General features: G+C 40.7%; 1 protein-coding gene across 2 annotated transcripts in view; it reads right to left on the minus strand.

The window, feature by feature from the left end:
• LOC136389396 (C-type lectin domain family 1 member A-like) overlaps positions 1–21260 on the minus strand; it is a 38003-nt gene extending 16743 nt beyond the window's left edge. The window contains exons 1-2 of one of the 2 annotated variants that reach the window (XM_066361207.1): positions 20979–21065; positions 7138–7189 (exon numbers count right to left, since the gene is read on the minus strand). In XM_066361207.1, the coding sequence (XP_066217304.1) occupies positions 7138–7144 (7 nt within the window). In that variant the 5' untranslated portion in view covers positions 7145–7189; positions 20979–21065. Of the gene's footprint in view, positions 1–7137; positions 7190–20978 lie in introns of both variants that reach the window. The other variant, XM_066361206.1, reaches the window with a different exon arrangement.
• Positions 21261–21490: the final 230 nt, after the last annotated feature.

Below are 21490 nucleotides of genomic sequence, written 5' to 3' on the forward strand. Positions count from 1 at the left end.
TTTATCCGAGTTTCCTAGAATCAAAGGTTTCTAGCTCACCAGCCTTATTTCCCTCAGTTCCCCATCTTCTTCCTTATCCCAGATACAAACTCTGTACAAACTGGCATCTCACTCAGCACTCCGCCATCTTGGCTGCTTCTCCTGGCCTTCTCCACATGGCCTCCTCCCACTGCTGGCTCTGTTCTCTCTGCTCTCTCATGCTAACCTCAGGAACCAAGAGCCAAGTCCCGTTCTGCCCCCATTTTATAGTGTAGCTTCACAACCTTTAATCCAATATACAAAATAGGGTAGTCTCTAATACAAAGTCACTTCTCTGAGGCATGATTGGATTGTACCACCCTACATCAAAAAGGGTAGGAAAGGCTTAATCCCAAAACCAAGCCTCAGGCTACAACAATTCTCAACACACATTAATATCACCTGGGCAACGGCCTCTTTAACAAAGTGAGCATAATACATTTTATCTGCCCAACAATCCACCCCTATGCTCACTTTACTACCCACAATTTACATCACCAGCATTCCTGTGCAAGGAAATTAGAACATTACACAGATTACAACAGCAAAAATCATACAGTTTCAACAATTACAAAGGTACATTTCACCAGTCTCTGAGCACTTAGCCCAAAGCGCAAAATGTCCTCGGTCTTCTTTCTAGCCACGGGAAAAGCTTCCCAGGGTAGGGGAGTGCTTCCAGCAAAGCCACCCCCCACCCCCATCAGGGTATTTTACATTGTCCAAAATCCGTAATCCGAAAGTCCATCCAACAAAGGAGCCAATGCCCACGCCGGTCGTAGTCCAGGAAATCAGTCCACACACATGAGGCTTCAGCCACCCCCCTCATTCCTGCCGTCCTGGCAGGTCTTACACTGTCCCAAAGAGGGGCACATGACAATGGCAGTCAGCATTTCCATTTCGGCTCTGGAGAGCATGATAGCGTCCATCCTATGTCCCCAAAATCGCAGACCTACCAGGGCTGTAGTAGGTGCTCCTTCCAGCTGGGCTTCCATCTTCTGGAGACTGCAGATCACAACTCCAGTCCGATTCTCCTCATCCTCCAAAGAGGGACTGAAAACACCAGCTCCGGCTGCCGGGCTCGAGCTTCCGTCTGCCGCTGCCTTCTGCTCCACAGACCTTGCAGCTCCGGACCCGGCCTCAGCTTCAGCTTCAGCCTCAGCCTCAGCCTCAGCCTCAGCCTCAGCCTCAGCCTCAGCCCCGGCCTCCTGCCGCTGCTGGCTCTCCGCAACATCCAGGGCAAGCTGCAACTCACGAACCTCTGAATCCTCCTCCAGCATTTGCTCCATTTCCAGGCGAATCTCGAACACCTGGTTGGCCTCCTCCTCCAGCATTTCCTCCAGCTCCAGGGTCAGCATCGGTTTCTCCTGCGTTTGCTCCAGCTCCTCCCGCTGCTCGGTTTGCAGGTCCCAGGCAGCCTCTTCAACAGAGCTCTCGGTTTCCTCACGCATGGCTGTAAAAGTCAGCCAGCCTACGATCCCCAAGAGGACAGCCATGGGGAACCCTAACACTAGCCAGTCCTCTACTCCACTGCTCAAAGGCTCCTTGCCGATCTGTATCGAATCCTGCCGACTACGCCAAATGTAAGGCCAGGAGGCAAGGCCAGAGCCACTATCACAGCAGCCCGGCCCATGCAGGTTCGCATTGGATTCGGACAGTCGGTAAAGAAACCATGGAGCCAAAAACTGGTGGGCCATAGTCTTTAATCCTACCTTGCACCCGGCGGGCAAGTAAAAATACACACTGGGCTCCAAAACCCAGTCACATTCAGTGCTCACAAAGCTACTGATTTATCCGAGTTTCCTAGAATCAAAGGTTTCTAGCTCACCAGCCTTATTTCCCTCAGTTCCCCATCTTCTTCCTTATCCCAGATACAAACTCTGTACAAACTGGCATCTCACTCAGCACTCCGCCATCTTGGCTGCTTTTCCTGGCCTTCTCCACGTGGCCTCCTCCCACTGCTGGCTCTGTTCTCTCTGCTCTCTCATGCTAACCTCAGGAACCAAGAGCCAAGTCCCGTTCTGCCCCCATTTTATAGTGTAGCTTCACAACCTTTAATCCAATATACAAAATAGGGTAGTCTCTAATACAAAGTCACTTCTCTGAGGCATGATTGGATTTTACCACCCTACATCAAAAAGGGTAGGAAAGGCTTAATCCCAAAACCAAGCCTCAGGCTACAACAATTCTCAACACACATTAATATCACCTGGGCAACGGCCTCTTTAACAAAGTGAGCATAATACATTTTATCTGCCCAACAGTTCCCCATGGCTGTCCTTTTGGGGATTGTAGGCTGGTTGACTTTTACAGCCATGCGTGAGGAAACTGAGAGCTCTGTGGGAGAGGCTGCCTGGGACCTGCACACCGAGCAGTGGAAGGAGCTGGAGCAAACGCAGGAGAAACAGATGCTGACCCTGGAGCTGGAGGAAATGCTGGAGAAGGATTCAGAGGTTCGTGAGTTGCAGCTTGCCCTGGATGTTGCGGAGAGCCAGCAGCGGCAGGAGGCTGAGGCTGAGGCTGAGGCTGAGGCTGAGGCTGAGGCTGAAGCTGAAGCTGAGGCCGGGTCCGGAGCTGCAAGGTCTGTGGAGCAGAAGGCGGAGGCAGACGGAGGCTCAAGCCCAGCAGCCGGAGCTGGTGTTTTCAGTCCCTCTTTGGAGGATGAGGAGAATCGGACTGGAGTTGCAATCCACAGTCTCCAGAAGGTGAAAGCGCAGCTGGAAGGAGCACCTACTTTGGCCCTGGTAGGTCTGCGATTTTGGGAAATATGGCTGGACATGCTTTCCGGAGCAGAGATGGAAATGCTGACTGCCATTGCCACGTGCCCCTCTTTGGGACAGTGTGAAACCTGCCAGGACGGCAGGAATGAGGGGGGGTGGCTGATGACCCACGTGCGTGGACTGATTTCCTGGACTACAACCGGAGTGGGCATTGGCTCCTTTGTTGGATGGACTTATGGATTACGGATTTTGCACAATGTGAAATACCCTGATGGGGGAGGGGGGTGGCTTTGCTGGAAGCACTCCCCTGCCCCGGGAAGCTTTCCCATGGCTAGAAAAAAGGCCGAGGACATTTTGCACTTTGGGCTAAGTGCTGAGAGACTGGTGAAATGTACCTTTGTAATTGTTGAAACTGTATGATTTTTGCTGTTGTAATCTGTGTAATGTTCTAATTTCCTTGCACAGGAATGCCGGTGGTATAGACTGTGGGTAGTAAAGTGAGCATAGGGGTGGATTGTTGGGCAGATAAAATGTATTATGCTCACTTTGTTAAAGAGGCCGTTGCCCAGGTGATATTAATGTGTGTTGAGAATTGTTGTAGCCTGAGGCTTGGTTTTGGGATTAAGCCTGTCCCACCCTTTTTGGTGTGAGGTGGTACAATCCTATCATGCCTCAGAGAAGTGACTTTGTATTAGAGACTTCCCTATTATGTATATTGGATTAAGGGTTTGGATTTCTACACTATAAAATGGAGGCAGAATGGGACTTGGCTCTTGGTTCCTGAGGTTAGCATGAGAGAGCAGAGAGAATAGAGCCAGCAGCGGGAGGAGGCCACGTGGAGAAGGCCAGGAGAAGCAGCCAAGATGGCGGAGTGCTGAGTGAGATGCCAGTTTGTGTAGAGTTTGTATCTGGGATAAGGAAGGAGATGGGGAACTGAGGAGAATAAGTCTGGTGAGCTAGAAACCTTTGATTCTAGGAAACTCGGATAAGTCAGCAGCTTTGTGAGCACTGAGTGTGACTGGGTTTTGGAGCCCAGTGTGTATTTTTACTTGCCCGCCGGGTGCAAGGTAGGATTAAGGCTATGGCCCACCAGTTTTTGGCTCCATGGTTTCTTTACCGACTGTCCGAATCCAATGCGAACCTGCATGGGCCAGGCGGCTGTGATAGTGGCCCTGGCCCTGGCTGCTGGCTTTACACTATATTTTTAAATATGAACCTTAATTCCTCTTAAAAATCATCTCCTTTGTAAAAACTTTTAATGGCTTGCATTGCAATTTGAATAAAATCTAAATTATTTTTCATAAAGACTCAGATTGCTCTATTTTAAAAAATAAAAATTTGATTATGGAACTTCTTGATGTAAACATTTCCAATAGCTTTATTGCACTTAGAATCAAATTCTATTAAGAGCCTTTTTTTTTAATCATGTGAAAGGCAGGAAGGTGGAGAGACAGACTCCCACATGTGCCCGGACCTGGATCCACTTGGCAAACCAGGTCTGGCGTTGATGTTCTGCCCATCTCAAAACACTGGTCCATTGCTTGGCAACTGAACTATTTTAGCACCTGAGGCGGGGGCCATGGAGCCATCCTCAGTGCCAGGGACCAGCTTACTCATTTTAGCCATGGCTGTTAGAGGGGAAGAAAGGAGGGTGGAGAAGCAGATGGTCGCTACTCCTGTGTGCTCTGACTGGTAATCAAACCCAGGACTTCCACACCAGGCCGATGCTCTACCAGTGAGCCAACCAGCCAGGGATATAAAAACCTTTTTCACCTAGACCCTTCCTGGTGCTTTCATCGCTTTCTCCACTGTTCTGTCCTCAGCAAATGCTCTCCTTACAGTGGTCTTTGTTTATCCTTGAAACAAAAGAGCTTGTCCCTGTTTTAGTGCCTCTACCCCAGCATGAATCAATCCTCTAATGGGTTTATTGGAGGCTACTTCCTGTTATTCAACTTCGTTTAAATGGCACATCCTTAGGTGACGTCAGTCCATGCATCTATCTCTAGCACATTACCCCAATGTGTAAGTTTTTAAAAACATAAGATTATTAAGTATTATTTTCATGGTTTTTGTTTCTATCTCTTACCCCTTACTCCATTAAAAGAGTGATCTTGTTTATCTTGTTCACCAGTGTATTTTTAGTACTGAAATAGTGCCTGACACATAAGGGTTCAATACATATTTGACTGAGTAAATGAATGAAGAATGAAATTATAAAATATTAATATTACCTAAACTATATAATTTTTGCAAAGGCACAGAAACTTATCTAAAGTTAAACCTTACAGGTTGAGTTTTTAAAATCTATTGATTTCAGCAATCTGTCAGCAGAGGGCAGACTCAATTAAATTCATCTCCTAGCTGTGCTGGTTTCTAGCCACTGACATGTGAGATTCACAATCATGAACAGATCTGAGAGATCTGGCCCGTGTCTTTTGGTCTAAATTTTCCTGGAAATTGCTGATTTCTCAAGGCATTGACCTTAAGAGTATCTCAGATTACCAGAGCATAAAAGAACAAGAGTCTAAATATCTTCTCCAAATCTCTAGGTCTTTTTTAAAAATTCTGTATAGCCAAAGAACAGGCTATATATAACCAAAAAACCAAGTGGATGTTTCTAGATTCCAGAAATACACATGTATATATATATACCAACATGGCAACTTTATTTTTCTACATATCTCTTATTACCATTAGATAAGATACATTTTACATTTTTTTAATTTTTTTTATTTGTTTATATCTGTCTTACCCCAGTAAAAGTAATTTCCTTCTTGGAAAAGATTATTGTCTGTTTAGCATGTAGAACATCAGTTGAAATAAACTCAATTAATGTTGAATGAATAAATAAATGTGTCTATTATACATACATATCTCTGTTGTATGCCTGTAGACCTTTATATATCAATACACAAGTAAAAGGCATAATTTAAAAAAATAGTATATATATTGTCCTTTTTCTGATTAATATTTTTTTGGCTAAAATTAGAAGTAATAAAAAGAAAGTAAAGAAGAAGAACTATGAAATCAACCACGTTATTTATTCTTTAAGAAAATTGCTTTCCCTTATACAATATTAGAGGCAAGGAAGATGTTGATTTTCTGTTCAAAGGGTGAAGAATAGCAAATTTAAGTCCTTACTGTAAAATGAGGATATGGACTTTAGGAATTAGAACATTATTTAATAATAATTATATCCATGTAGAGAATAAATACATCATCCTCCCTAAGGCTGCCTCTAGGACAGAATACAAAAGAAGCATAGTATATCTTCTGTAGAGAAACAAAGTTTTAAAATTTAACTTCTAAGGAATCATCTTTCCCTGATCACTTGGAAATTTTTCTACTGATTCCTCTCTCTTTGAGTTTCCCTCCCTTCCTCCCTGCCTCCCTCTCTCATTTTCCCATCATTCTTCCCTCAATATTCAAAATATATTCCTGTTTTATCTAAACACTCAGAGAAACAAAAGCCTAAGAAGTTTCTATACCAGGTATGATTATTTCTAAGAAACCAGTCTTTCATGATGGAAACACTATGGAGTTGCAAGTTTCACTCCCCTCCCCCCTTTTTAGGTATTTTTTCCTAACTATGGGTTTAATATTTCTGAGTTTTAGTCTGAGTTCTCCTGATTACAAAGAAGTCTTTCCTTAGGGACCACCCCCACCCTAAAATAAGAAAAATAAGTTGCTTGGGAGGTGCTTCAGTTTGTCTGGGTTTCATTGTGTGTTTATTTCTTGGAAGAGAACTCTTATGCTATCTCCTGGGGCATGTTTAGAAAAAGGTGTGGACAGGCCAAGGAATGAAATAAACATCCCTAAGAATAATAAGATATATATAGAAACAAACAGCCCTTTTTTGTATCCTCTTACTATAACTATATTATAAAAGGATATAGTGCTGGCCCTGGCCGGTTGGCTCAGTGGTAGAGCGTCGGCCTGGTGTGCAGAAGTCCCGGGTTCGATTCCTGGCCAAGGCACACAGGAGAAGCGCCCATCTGCTTCTCCACCCCTCCCCCTCTCCTTCCTTTCTGTCTCTCTCTTCCCCTCCCGCAGCCCAGGCTCCATTGGAGCAAAGATGGCCCGGTCGCTGGGGATGGCTCCTTGGCCTCTGCCTCAGGTGCTAGAGTGGCTCTGGTCACGGCAAAGCGGCGCCCGGGAGGGGTAGAGCATCGCCCCCTGGGGGGCAGAGCGTCGCCCCCTGGTGGGCGTGCCAGGTGGATCCCTGTGGGGCGCATGCGGGAGTCTGTCTGACTGTCTCTCCCCATTTCTAGCTTCAGAAAAAATACAAAAAAAGTAAAAAAAAAAAAAGGATACAGTGCTATGATCAAGTTTTGAATCCAAATTCCTTTGTCGTTATAAGAAACCTTGTGGGTGAAGAGAGCTGTCAGACTAAACTAGTTACCCTTCATCGAGTATCAGAGAAGGAAAATTTTATACACCTCCATTCCCTGGGCCTATAAGAAATGAAACAGACATTACCAAATTTGTCTATTAGTATGCCTTCAAAATGGAAAGGATCATAAAGCTGGAAGAGACAAAGAGAATTTAAGCAATTTGCTTAAATCCACACTGCAAACTAGTGGCAGAGCCAGGATTAAATTATCATGCTAACATCACACTTTGTACACTTTTCTGTGAACCAGGACTCAGAGAAATAAGGGCTAACCTGGTGGCAAGGTACTTAATATTTCAGAAAACACATATGTCATCCTTTACATCATTGACCTTTTAACATTTTTCCATTATTGCTAACTCACATCTGATCTTTGGGTATCTTTTTGAAGTTTTACATGTTGAATTATTTTTTTAATAATTTCTTATTTCATTAATCTTTGCTTGTGGCACATAGTAAAGCTTTCCATTGGAGAGTATTCGAGGTCATGTTGTTTGAGAGAATTTTTCACTGTTCATAAGAATGCATGTTTCCTTTCTCTTATGAGTCTATTTCAAGTATTTGCTGTTTTCATTCTCTCTAAAGGCAAATAAGAGCTCTGGCTGGGTATTCCATTGGTTAGAGGATTATTTTGAAGTCCCTTGGCTTCCTAGATACACCAAGGTTGTGGGTTCAATCCCCAGGTCCATACCTGGTCAGGGCACATACAAGATCAACCAGTGGATGCACAAATAAGTATTATAGAACAACAAATCAATGATTCTCTCTTTGTCTCTCTCTCTCTCTCTCTCTCTCTCTCTCCCTCTCTCTCTTTTCCTTCTCTAAAATCAATTTAAATTTTTTTAAATAAAATAAAAGGAAATAGATATTATTTTTCCTATAATTTTAAAATCATATAAATCTAAAAACATACATTAATTCCAGAATTATATTATTTCCTATTTACAGCAACTAGAAATTCAATTAGATTTTTTGAGTAAAATTTAAGTAAGTCAACTTCATATTCAAATAAAGAAATTTTATTACTGAAAATAAGTATTACTATTAAAGACAATTTTTAATACTCCTGAGTTACTGAGATAAATGCCTTATGTAAATTATTTCATCTACCTTTGCAAACATGCTATATGGTAGATATTATCGTAATCCTCAGTTTACAGGTAGGCAATTGAGTTCTAAGAAGGTTAGTTACCTTACCCAAGAGCACACAGCTTCTGATAATAATAACACTTACTGAGCGTGTTATATATGCTGTGGTCAATTGAGACTCCCAAATATTATTTAAAAGGGCATTATTTTCAACCTTTATTTGGATAAGAAGCCTGCAATACTAAGAACTTACTTCATTTGCTTAAGGTCGAACAGCTAGTAAGTGATGGAGCCAGATGTACAATCTAAGTACTCTCATTCCAGAGCTGAAAGTTTTAAATCATTTTATTATCTTCCCAACAAATCTCATGTTCATATTTTCCTTAGATGGCATTTCCATAAGAAATAAAAAGACTCTAAGATTTTTCCACTTGTAAAATTTCACTTTTATATTGTGAAATATCTTAGTAATAGTCACCTTAAATAATACATTCTTCACTCTACCACCAAAGTGAACTTTATAAAGTAAAAAGTTACTGTATTTTTCACTCCATAAGACGCACATGACCATAAGACACACCTAAGGTTTTAAGAAGGAAAATAAGAAAAAAAATATTCTGAACCAAATGGCGTGTTAAAATATTTAATAAAATACAATATTTTTCACTCCATAGGATGCATGGGCATTTTTTCCTCCACTTTGGGGGGGGGGGGGGAGTGCATATTATGGTGTGAAAAATATGGTGATCTCTTCCTTAAGGAAACAGAATTTCTTAGCATGCTATAGAAAACCCTGCATAATAGGATCCCATCCTACATGTTGCCTCATCTGCCCAAAACTCCCTCATACACCCTGCCTTTCAAGGGCTAACCATTCCTCATCCCAATCATTTACCTTGTCATTCTGTTTCACTCTGCTGCTAATTTTCAAAATCATCTTATCCAGCTCTAAATTCAAATTCAAAACTAGCACTTCATCTTTTCTCTCTGAACTCTTGTGATTCTTAATTTTTCTCTATTAATATACTGCACCAAGCTAGCTTCTTAACTTTCTGTTTTGATCTTTGCACAAGTAGTCCTCACAACAGAAAAGCCACTGGTTGCTTCATCTTGCTCTACCTGGAAAACTTGGACTCAACCTTACAGACCAGATCAAATGTCACCTTGTTCAAAAATACACACATGGCCCTGGCTGGTTGGCTCAGTGGTAGAGCGTCGGCCTGGTGTGCAGAAGTCCCGGGTTCGATTCCCAGCCAGGGCACACAGGAGAGGCGCCCATCTGCTTCTCCACCCCTCCCCCTCTCCTTCCTCTCTGTCTCTCTCTTCCCCTCCTGCAGCCAAGGCTCCATTGGAGCAAAGATGGCCCGGACACTGGGGATGGCTCTGTGGCCTCTGCCTCAGGCGCTAGAGTGGCTCTGGTCACAACATAGTGATGCCCCGGATGGGCAGAGCATCGCCCCCTGGGGGGCAGAGCGTCGCCCCCTGGTGGGCGTGCCCGGTGGATCCCAGTCGGGCGCATAGGGAGTCTGTCTGACTGTCTCTCCCCGTTTCCAGCTTCAGAAAAATACAAAAAAAAAAAAAATACACACATGAATAAACACAGTAAATTATTCATTGTTATTTGCTTTTGTGGCTTCCAACATATCATTTTCTTATAATTATTGAGTCAGATTATTCCTTCTGCTTCTCCAAGCATTTAAAAACAAGGTATCCCCACTGTCTACCATATAGCTTGATATGTAGTAGGTCTTCATTAAAGATTTATTGAATTGATTAAGGTGTGATTTATGTTATAACTTTTCAGTGAAGGATTTATGTTATAGTTGACAAAATAAAACTAAAAATCCAAGAAAAGGTCATCCCACAAGTGGGCTTCTCCTGCAAGGGTGGGACGAGGGCTAGAATCAGATGGAGACCCGCAGCTGAGCAAAGGTGCTCACCTCTGCCCTCAGGGCCAAGCTTAACGCCACCCGCAGGGGCGGGGCGAAAGCCAAGGCCACCAAGGATTGTACACCCAAGCACATGATCACAGCCACTCCTGTGAAGGAGAGGCAGAAACCACAGCAACAACCCCAGTGGGCAGGCACCGGCAAAGCCCATATCTGAACACCCTAGGCAGCAACAACAGAGAAGGTGGACGGGCCTACAGACAGACCACATCTAGGAAACACAGAGGCCATACCCAGTGGACTTCAGTGGCCAAAACCTTCTTTTACATAGACACAATAATAAGGCAGAGAAATGCAACACAAATGAATCAAGAGAAATCCCCAGAAAAGGACCTAAATGAGTCAGATATAACCAAATTACCATATGCAGAGTTTAAAATAACGATTGTTAGGATGCTCAAAGATATTAGAACAATAGATGGTCATTACAAACACCTAAATAAAGAGATAGCAAATATAAAAAAGGATATTGAAATAATAAAAAAGAATCATTCAGAAATGACAAATACAATATCAGAAATGAAGAACACAATGGAAGGAATTAAAAGCAGGATGGATGAAGCTGAGAATCAAATCAGCAAGTTAGAAGACAAGATAAATAAAGGCATGAAAGCAGAGCAGAAAAAAGAAAGGAGACTCAAACAGTCTGAGGAAACTGTAAGAGAGCTCTGTGACAACATGAAGAGAAATAACATCTTTATCATAGGGGTTCCTGAAGAAGAGAAAGAACAAGGGATACACTTTCTTCAGTCATATCATAGCTGAAAACTTCCCTAAATTAAGGCAGGAAAATGTCTCACAAGTTCAAAAGCCACAGAGAACTCCATTAAAGAGAAACACAAAGAAATCTATACGAAGACACATCATAATTAAAATACCAAAACTAAGTGATAAAGAGAAAATATTAAAAGCTGCTAGACTAAAAAAGACTATCACCTACAAAGGAGCCCCCATAAGGATACTTCTGACTTCTCAACAGAAACACTTGAGGCCAGAAGGGAATGGCAAGAAATATTCAAAGTAATGCAGAACAAGAGCCTACAACCAAGACTACTTTATCCAGCAAGGCTATTGTTTAAAATTGAAGGAGAAATAAAAAGCTTTCCAGACCAAAAAAAAAACTCAAGGAATTCACTACAACCAAACCAAGGCTGCAAGAAATGCTAAGGGGCCTGTTGTAAACAGATCAAGAGAGAAAAAGTATATAGCAAAAGAGGAATACAGTTTTAAAGAATAAAATGGCAATAAACAATTACATATCAATAATAACCTTAAATGTAAATGGATTAAATGATCTGATCAAAAGATCTGTACAGGGTAACTGCATGGATAAGAAAACAGGACCCATACATATGCTGTCTACAAGAGACACACCTTAAGACAAAAGATGCACATAGACTGAAGATAAAAGAATAGAAAAAAATATTTCAAGCAATTGGAAATGAAAAAAAAGCTGGGGTAGCAATACTTATATCAGACAAAATGGACTTTAAAAGAAAGGCTGTACTAAAAGATAAAGAAGATCACTACATAATGATAAAGGCAGCAACCCAACAGGAAGATATAACCGTTATAAATATCTACGCACCTAATATAGGAACACCTAAATATATAAAGCAGACTTTGATGGATTTAAAGGGCAAAATCAACAGCAATACTATAATAGTGGGGGATTTCAATACCCCACTAACATCACTAGATATATCCTCAAGAAAGAAAATTAACAAAGAAACAGCAGACTTAAAAGACATACTAGATCAACTCGATTTAATAGATATCTTCAGAACCTTTGACCCTAAAGCAGCAGAATATACATTCTTCTCAAGTGCTCATGGTACATTCTGTAGGATAGACAACATGTTAGGGCACAAAAGCGGTCTCAACAAATTTAAGAAGATTGAAATCATATTGAGCACTTTCTCTGATCACAATGGCATGAAACTAGAAATCAACCACAATAGAAAAAATGAAAAATACTCAAACACTTGGAAACTAAATAGCATGTTATTAAATAACAAATGGGTTAACAATGAGATCAAAAAAGAAATAAACAAGTTCCTAGAAAAGAACGATAAGGAGTATCAACTCAAAATTTATGGGATACAGCAAAAGCGGTCCTGAGAGGGAAGTTCATAGTATTACAAGCATACCTCAGGAAGCTAGAAAAAGCTCAAATAAACAACTTGACCCTACATCTAAAAGAACTAGAAGAAGAACAGCAACTAAAGCCCAGAGGTAGTAGAAGGAAGGAAATTATAAAGATCAGAGCAGAAATAAATAACATAGAGCCAAAGAAACAATACAGAGGATCAATGAAACCAGGAGCTGGTTCTTTGAAAAGGTAAACAAGATCGATGAATCTTTAATCAGACTCACCAAGAAAAAAAGAGAGAGGACTCAAATAAATAAAATTAGAAATGAGAGTGGAGAAATAACAACTGGCACAACAGAAATACAAATATTGTAAGAAAATACTATGAAGAACTGTACGCCAAAAAACTAGACAACCTAGATGAAATGGACAAATTCCTTGAAACATATAATCTTCCAAAAATTAATCTGGAAGAATCAGAAAACCTAAACAGACCAATTACAACAAATGAGATTGAAACAGTTATCAAAAAACTCCCAAAAAAGAAAAGTCCTGGGCCTGATGGCTTCACAAGTAAATTCTACCAAATATTCAAAGAAGAACTAACTCCTATCCTTCTCAAGCTATTTCAAAAAATTCAAAAGAAAGACTTCCAAGCTCCTTTTATAAGGTGAGTATAATTCTGATTCCAAAACCAGGCAAAGACAATGAAAAAAATTATAAGCCATAATCCCTGATGAATTTAGATGCTAAAATCCTCAATAAAATATTAGCAAACTGGATCCAGCAATATATGAAAAAAATTCATACATCATGATCAAGTGGGATTTATTCTTGGGAGGCAAGGCTGGTACAATATTCCCAAATCAATTAATGTGATTCATCACATAAACAAAAGGAAGGAGAAAAACCACATGATAATTTCAATAGATGCAGAGAAAGCATTTGATAAAATCCAGCACCCATTCATGATCAAAACTCTCAGCAAAGTGGGAATACAGGGAACATACCTCAACATCACAAAGGCCATCTATGACAAACCAACATCATACCCAATGGGCAAAAAATAAAAGCAATCCCCTTAACATCAGGAACAAGGTAGGGGTGCCCCCTTTTACTGCTCTTATTCAACATAGTTCTGGAAGTCCTAGCTATAGCAATCAGAGAAGAAGAAGAAATAAAAGGCATCCAAATTGGAAAAGAAGAAGTAAACCTACCATTATTTGCAGATGATAGGATACAGTATATAGAAAACCCTAAAGTCTCAGTCAAAAAACTACTGGACCTGATAAATGAATTCAGCAAGGTGGCAGGATATAAAATCAATACTCAGAAATCAGAGGCATTTTTATATACTAACAATAAACTGTCAGAAAGAGAAATTAAGGAAGCAATCCCCTTCACCATTGCAACCAAAAAAATAAAGTACCTAGGAATAAAGTTAACCAGGGAGATTAAAGACTTGTACTCGGAAAATTATACAACATCGATAAAAGAAATCAAGGAAGACACAACAAGTGGAAGCATATACTGTGCTCATGGTTAGGAAGAATAAACATTATTAAAATGTCTATATTACCCAAAGCAATTTATAAATTCAATGCAATGCCAATTAAAATACCAATGACTTACTTCAAAGATATAGAATACATATTCCAAAAATTTATATGGAACCAAAAGAGAACACGAATAGCCTCAGCAATCTTGAAAAGGAAGAATAAAGTGGGAGATATCACACTTCCAGATATCAAGTTATACTACAAGGCCATTGTACTCAAAACAGCCTGGTACTGGCATAAGAAAAGGCATATAGATCAATGGAACAGAACTGAGAACCCAGAAATAAACCCACACCTTTATGGACAACTGATATTTGACAAAGGAGGTAAGAGCATACATTGGAGTAAAGATAGCCTCTTCAAAAAATGGTGTTGGGGAAATTGGACAGCTACTTGCAAAAAAATGAAACTGGACCACCAACTTACACCATTCAGAAAAATAAACTCAAAATGAATAAAAGACTTAAATGTAAGCCATAAAACCATAAGCATCTTAGAAGAAAACATAGTCAGTAAGCTCTCTGACATCTCTCGCAGCAATATATTTGCCGATTTATCTACACAGGCAAGTGAAATAAAAGACAGGATAAACAAATGGAACTATATCAAACTAAAAAGCTTCTGCACAGCTAAAGACAATAAGAACAGAATAAAAAGACAAACTATACAATGGGAGAATATATTTGACAATATGTCTGATAAGGGGTTAATAACCAAAATTTATAAAGAACTTGTAAAACTCAATACCAGGAAGACAAACAATCCAATCAAATAATGGATAAAAAAATAAATAGACACTTCTCCAAAGAGGACATACAGATGGCCAATAGGCATATGAAAAAATGCTCAACATTACTAATCATTAGAGAAATGCAAATTAAAACCACAATGAAATATCATCTCACACCAGTCAGCATGGTGCTCATCAACAAAACAACACAGAATAAGTGCTGGCGAGGATGTGGAGAAAAGGAAACCCTCCTGCACTGCTGATGGGAATGCAGACTGGTGCAGCCACTTTAGAAAACAGTATGGAGATTCCTCAAAACATTAAAAATCTAACTGCCTTTTGACCCAGCTATTCCACTTTTAAGAATATACTCCAAGAACACCATAGCACTGCTTGAAAAGAAGAATTGCACCCCCATGTTTATAGCAGCATTGTTCACAGTGGCAAAGATCTGGAAACAGCCCAAGTGTCCATCAGTGGATGAGTGGATTAAAAAGCTTTGGTACATATATACTATGGAATACTACTCAGCCATAAGAAATGATGACATTGGATCATTTACAATAACATGGATGGAGCTTGATAACATTATACTGAACGAAATAAGTAAATCAGAATAAACTAAGAACTATATGATTTCATACATAGGTGGGACATAAAAATGAGACCCAGAGACATGGACAAGAGTGTGGGGGTTACAGGGTGGGGGGGAGGAGTGGGAGGGGGTTGGAGGAGGCGAGGGGCACGAAGAAAACCAGTTAGAAGGTGACAGAAGACAATTGGACTTTGGGTGATGGGAATGCAGCATAATCAAATGTCAAAATAACCTAGAGATGTTTTCTCTGAACATATGTACCCTGATTTATCAATGTCACCCCATGAAAATTAATTTTTAAAAAAATCCAAGAAAAATTGGAAAATATTGTAATTAATATGAGTAAGGAAATATAAAACTTGAATTTATCAATACAGTTTTTTCTTTAAGTCCAACAGGTTTCATATTCTTTTGTAAAAAGTTATTTCAGATTCTGGCCGAGTAGCTCAGTTGAATAGAATTTTGTCCCCATATACCAAGGTTACAGGTTCGATCCCTAGTCAGAGCACATACAAGAATCAACCAATGAATGCATAAATAAGTAGAACAACAAATCAATGCTTCTCTCTCCCTTCTTCTTTTTATAAAATCAATAAATAAAATAATCCTTAAATAATAATATTTAAAAATATTCACAGAGCCCCACAATACCTCACAGCCTTAACACTTTATCTTTTGTCTTTATAGTTAGGGCCCTGGTAAACAAACTGCGGTTCGTGAGCCACATGCAGTTTTTTAGCCTCTTGAGTGTGGCTCTTCCACAAAATACCATGTGCGGGCGCTACCTCGATAAGGGATGTACCTACCTATATAGTTTGAGCTTTAAAAATTTGGCTCTCAAAAGAAATTTCAATCGTTGTACTATTGATATTTGGCTTTGTTGACTAATGAGTTTGCTGACCACTGAGCTAGGGTCCTCAAAAAAAGAGAAGAAAAAGAGAGAAAATTACAAATTATTTATTTTCCTACTTAACTATGAGTTGCTTTCGAACCCATGCTATTAAAAATAACCAAGAATCTATTTTCCTTCTTATTGTTAAAACAGTAGATTATTTTTAACATTCTTCTTACTTGACCTCTCCACAGCATTTGTTATTTTTAAAGCTCAATATTCATTACTATTAAATTTTCCATTTTTTTGAAGTCTCCTGGCTTCCTAGATGACTCTCTCTCCTGGCCCACTGTCCACTATTCAGTCTTTCAGTAGCTCTTAATTGAAATTTTTTGCTCGCACTGCCTCTCACTCTTGTGTTCCCTAAAATGCTCTCATTGGCACTCTTCTTTTTTTCTATTTTGTCTTTTCATTTTACATTCCCATCCTCAGTGATATCACTCATTCTCAGAAAGTTTAATTCTTACCCAAATGTCGACAATTTTTACATAAATATGTAGCTCAGAATCCTTAACTCCAATCCACGACTGTATACACAAGTGTTTGGGGCAACACCAAAGGCATGTATGTCCCTTCTCTTATAGCATCTCAAACTCAAACAAAGTTCAACATCTTTCTTATTCTTCCTATAGTTTCCATCTTAACTAATGACAGCACCATCTAGATAATATCAGATGATGAAGTGTGGAAAAGAAAGGCTCTTAGCATGAATAATTTTTGGCAAAACTTATTTTCTCTAAAACAAAGATGCTTTTAGCAGAACTTGCTTTTTCTGAAAAGACTCCCTATTCCTGGCCTTGAGGTTGTTTTCCCAGACTGTGGCCTTGGGCCAGCTTTGCAAAGTTGCAGGTGCTCTCAGAATGTTTCTCCCTGAATTAACCCTATAGATAAACATTGTAAGAAGGCTAGGTTCACTGCTTTGTTTTACTGCTATGCTTTCTCTCCTCCCCATTCCTCAATCAGTATGTAATTCCACCTATAAAACCTAATTCCGGGCCTCATTGATTTGAATGACTTAGGTCTCTATGCCTCCACCAGCACAGTCGGGTAATTAAAGAGTCCCTAATCTGGCTAATTGTGTGGCAAGATGTTTGTTTCTCACTGTTCCCACACAACTAGTTGAACCTAGTTAACTTATGCTCTCCCTTTCCTTGTCTTCCCACTTGTAACCAGTCATCAATTCTTTAAATTCTACCTCCTCAATATCTTTCATATCCAATTCCTCCTCCTTGTTCCCATACTACCTCAGTTCAAGTTCTTTTAATCCTGTGCTTATAATAGTGCAAAATCTGTATTAGCTCATCCAGATTCATACTCCTTCAGTCAATCCTCCTCATTGTAGCCTAGATTGTCTTGTAAAAATATAAAAGCAATGATGTTACTACCTGTTTAGATCCTTCAGTTCATTCATTTTACCTTCTAAATAGAATCAGAATACAGCAGTGTGACATAGTAAGTCATCCTTAACTTTCCAGATTTTACCTCTTGTTAGGTTTTCCCCCTCCAAATCTACACCACGGCAGTAACATATTGCTTATAGTTCTCTGAAACACAAAGTTACTGAAGACCTCTTTGGTTTTCCTCTCATGTATCTGTCTGCCTTCAGGGCCCCCAGCATCTTCAACCTTCCCATTTCTGCTTCCGTATCATGAGGAACATCTTGTCAAGTCAACTCACTGTGTGTTCTCTCTCTCAAAACTTTCTGATCCCCTTTATCCCTAGCAGACAGAAGTGACCAAGCTCTCCATTGTCCATGTGCATGTCTTCATCATGGCACTTACCAGACTTATTGCTTGAGTTGAGAACTGTAGTAGACTCTGCTACCTCATAAAACAGGTATATCATGTTTGGCATTATATCCTCAGTGTTCTAGGGTCAGGCTTGGGATAGCATGACCTTAGCAAAAGTTTGTAGAAAGAATGTGTGAGGCCCTGGCCAGTTGGCTCAGCGGTAGAGCGTCGGCCTGGCGTGCGGGGGACCCAGGTTCGATTCCCGGCCAGGGCACATAGGAGAAGCGCCCATTTGCTTCTCCACCCCTCCCCCTTCCTCTCTGTCTCTCTCTTCCCCTCCCGCAGCCAAGGCTCCATTGGAGCAAAGATGGCCCGGGCACTGGGGATGGCTCCTTTGCCTCTGCCCCAGGCACTAGAGTGGCTCTGGTCACGGCAGAGCGACGCCCCGGAGGGGCAGAGCATCGCCCCCTGGTGGGCAGAGCTTTCGCTCCTGGTGGGCATGCCGGGTGAATCCCGGTCGGGCGCATGCGGGAGTCTGTCTGACTGTCTCTCCTTGTTTCCAGCTTCAGAAAAATACAAAAAAAAAAAGAATGTGTGAGGATATTACTTTATATTCTTTCTTTCTATTTTTTTTAAATGTTTAGCTGTTTTGTTTTAAATGTACACTATAATTTTACATTGAAAAATGTAAAAATCTAAAAAATAAATGTATATAATTTATTTTCATTAATTCTAACATTTTCTGGTTGTAAATGTGCCACAATATTATGTTGAATTTGAATCCTCTGCACTATCCCTCCCCCCCCCAAAAAAAATCTCAGTTATTTTTACTGGTTTTGTTGTTGTTGTTATTTGCAGCAAAAGTATTTCAGAGAGACTTATTTTCCTAAGAAATAATTAGACTTTCATAGTGTTTTATATGACATTACTCTAAATATTTGCATTATCACAAGATACCATACACAGAGGATAAGAACTAGTTTAGATGTTTTCTTGGAAAACACTGCTTTGTAACCACTACTCCTACTGTTTCAATATCTACTTCTTTCAAAAACAGTTGCCAGATGTTTCAGTTCATGTTTTATCCCACTCCACTTCCCTCTCCACCCTCCAACCTCAGCTGAACTGATCTGTACACCCTGTTTCTCAATATGCTGATCACTAATCCTTGTGAGAGTTCCTGGCTCGCATCAAAGATGGAAAATTAAGTTATATACAAGCCACTTAAAAACACAGTTCTAAATGCCATCTCTTCACAGGATTTGTTGGAGAAAAACATATCATATCTTATTGCACGTATCTAGTGGCTACAGAAACTGGCATAACTGGCATCCTTAAATTGTCACTTTGTTTCATATCAAGGAGGCTGGAAATCCCCCAGTATCCCTTCATGGCTTACTGGACAGTTTGGGGGGCAGGGGGGAGAGCTACATCCATGAGTCATTCAATAAATAGAAAGTGAATGGAAAGGTTTAGTAAGGGAATGGAATAAAACCTAAAGATAAAGAGAAATGGAAGAGAACAGAGGAAAAGTGTGTCTCCAGATTCACAAAAGAGATAAGACATGTTAAGATATAGGCATTAGGCCCTGGCCGGTTGGCTCAGTGGTAGAGCATTGGCCTGGGATGCAGGAGTCCCTGGTTCAATTCCCAACCAAGGCACACAGGAGAAGCGCCCATCTGCTTCTCCACCCCTCCCCCTCTCCTTCCTCTCTGTCTCTCTCTTCCCCTTCCACAGCCAAGGCTCCATTGGAGCAAAGTTGGCCTGGGCGCTGGGGATGGCTCTACGGCCTCTGCCTCAGGCGCTAGAATGGCTCTGGTTGCAACAGAGCAATGCCCCAGGTGGGCAGAGCATCGCCCCATGGTGGGCATGCCGGGTGGATCCCGGTCGGGCGCATGCGGGAGTCTGTCTGACTGCCTCCCCATTTCCAACTTCAGAAAAATACAAAAAAAAAAAAAAAAAGATATAGGCATTAGGTGAAGATTTCTCTGATACATACTAACACAAAAGTGTTAAACAGAACACCTTAGGAATTCTCAAGGAATGGAATATTGAAAAGAAATTCACATAGGACTATACATAGCTTATCAGCCTTAGTACTCATAGCCACCTTATAAGAGAGGTTTTATTACTTCTATGTAACATTGGTTACATATATATTTTTTTTTTCATCAGCGTTTTGTAAATGAAGAAACTGAAGCTCTGGAATACCTAAGTGACATATTTAATACCACATAGTTAGTAAGTGGCTTACCTGCTATTAGAACCTAGTCCTGTCTGTATTACAGTGTGAACCCTTGTCACTAAACCTTGTCACTAAACTTAGTGACACATTTCTGCCTTAGATTGGCTGATTGCCCAGGATATAAGGTCCTTCTCTAATATATATGAATTATGTCTTCTAGGGACTGAAAAGTATATATTTTATTAAGATGTCACAGGGTAAATTATTTGGAAATAGAGGTTTAAGATGGAAACTAAATGTTTTCATAATTTAATTCAATCATCCCAATAATAGTCTGGAACTCAGTAGGACAAAGAGAGCAGGGAGGGGATGTAATTGCACTTGAGACCACAAGTCAAATCATTAAGTCACTGAGCATCAGAGCTGAAGCGACCTTAGGGGGCATTTACTTTCATCTCTCCCTCATGTCACAGAGATAAACCAAACAGCTGACATTGGTCTGCCTCTCCCAAGGCCTCACACCTTCACAATGCAGAACCATTATAATAGAAGACCAGATATGATGGGTCTTCTTGGAAACCTCCCTCCGAAGCCATAAATTCAAAACTAACAAAAACGTAGCCTTTTAAATCCTCATTTCCAGACCAGGTCACAGATGGTAGGTAAACAGCGTTGAATCTGGCCTTCACGGGATGGCGGGAAGTAGGAGGGAATTGCTTTCCTCGTACATACACTCTCACCTTTGTGTGTTATCCCTAATTGGTAAAAATCAACACACCCTCATCTGAAAAGCTCTCTGCCAGCAAGAGTATTTTAGAAAAACAAACATCTGCGTATAAACTGAGTTGAATATTTCAGATGTTCATAAAGGAGGAGGCCACAAGTGGTGGAGAGTGAGCAGCTCACATGACTGTAAATCATGAAACCATTCATCTGCCTGTCCTCTGTTTTGTACATTCCTCAGAGAGGTGGCTTATCTCATGTATTTCTCAACGGTCTGGCTAATTTGGACTCCAGGAGACAAAGTACCTGTGTGCCCACGCTCTGGACGGTAGGATGTAGTAGAGGCTCGAGAATGCAGGCTTAGGGTGGTGTCCCAATCAGAATCCAGCATGCTCCCTGTGCTGCTGTTCTTGGCCTTCATTGGAATTCCTGCAGAAGTGAGACGGAGCTGTAGTTGGATTACCCCGAGCTGTCTGCCTTCTGTGAGACAGCTCAGGAGCCGAGGCACCGAAAGGCATTCCTAGTGTTCTTCTCTCCCAGCAAGTAGCAGGGAAGCCTCTGACTCCAGTTCCTGCCTGGAGAGGCCCAACCCCTCTCCTGTAAACTTGGAGAATGCCAAATTGGTCAGGCAGAGGGGAAATAGCATGTACTTTCTATTTGGGCGGTCTCTGTCAGAACAATTACCGAGGGGTTGTGCTTCTCAGATCTTTCTTGCTAATCTGTTTGGATTTCCTGTTTAACTATGTAAAGAAAGCAAAGATCTCACAATCGTAGAGGACTTCCTTCAGACTCTGAAAACCAATAATGTGTCGGTCAGA

The sequence above is a fragment of the Saccopteryx leptura genome, chromosome 1 (assembly GCF_036850995.1).
Source record: "Saccopteryx leptura isolate mSacLep1 chromosome 1, mSacLep1_pri_phased_curated, whole genome shotgun sequence".
NCBI classification, from domain to species: domain Eukaryota; kingdom Metazoa; phylum Chordata; class Mammalia; order Chiroptera; family Emballonuridae; genus Saccopteryx; species Saccopteryx leptura.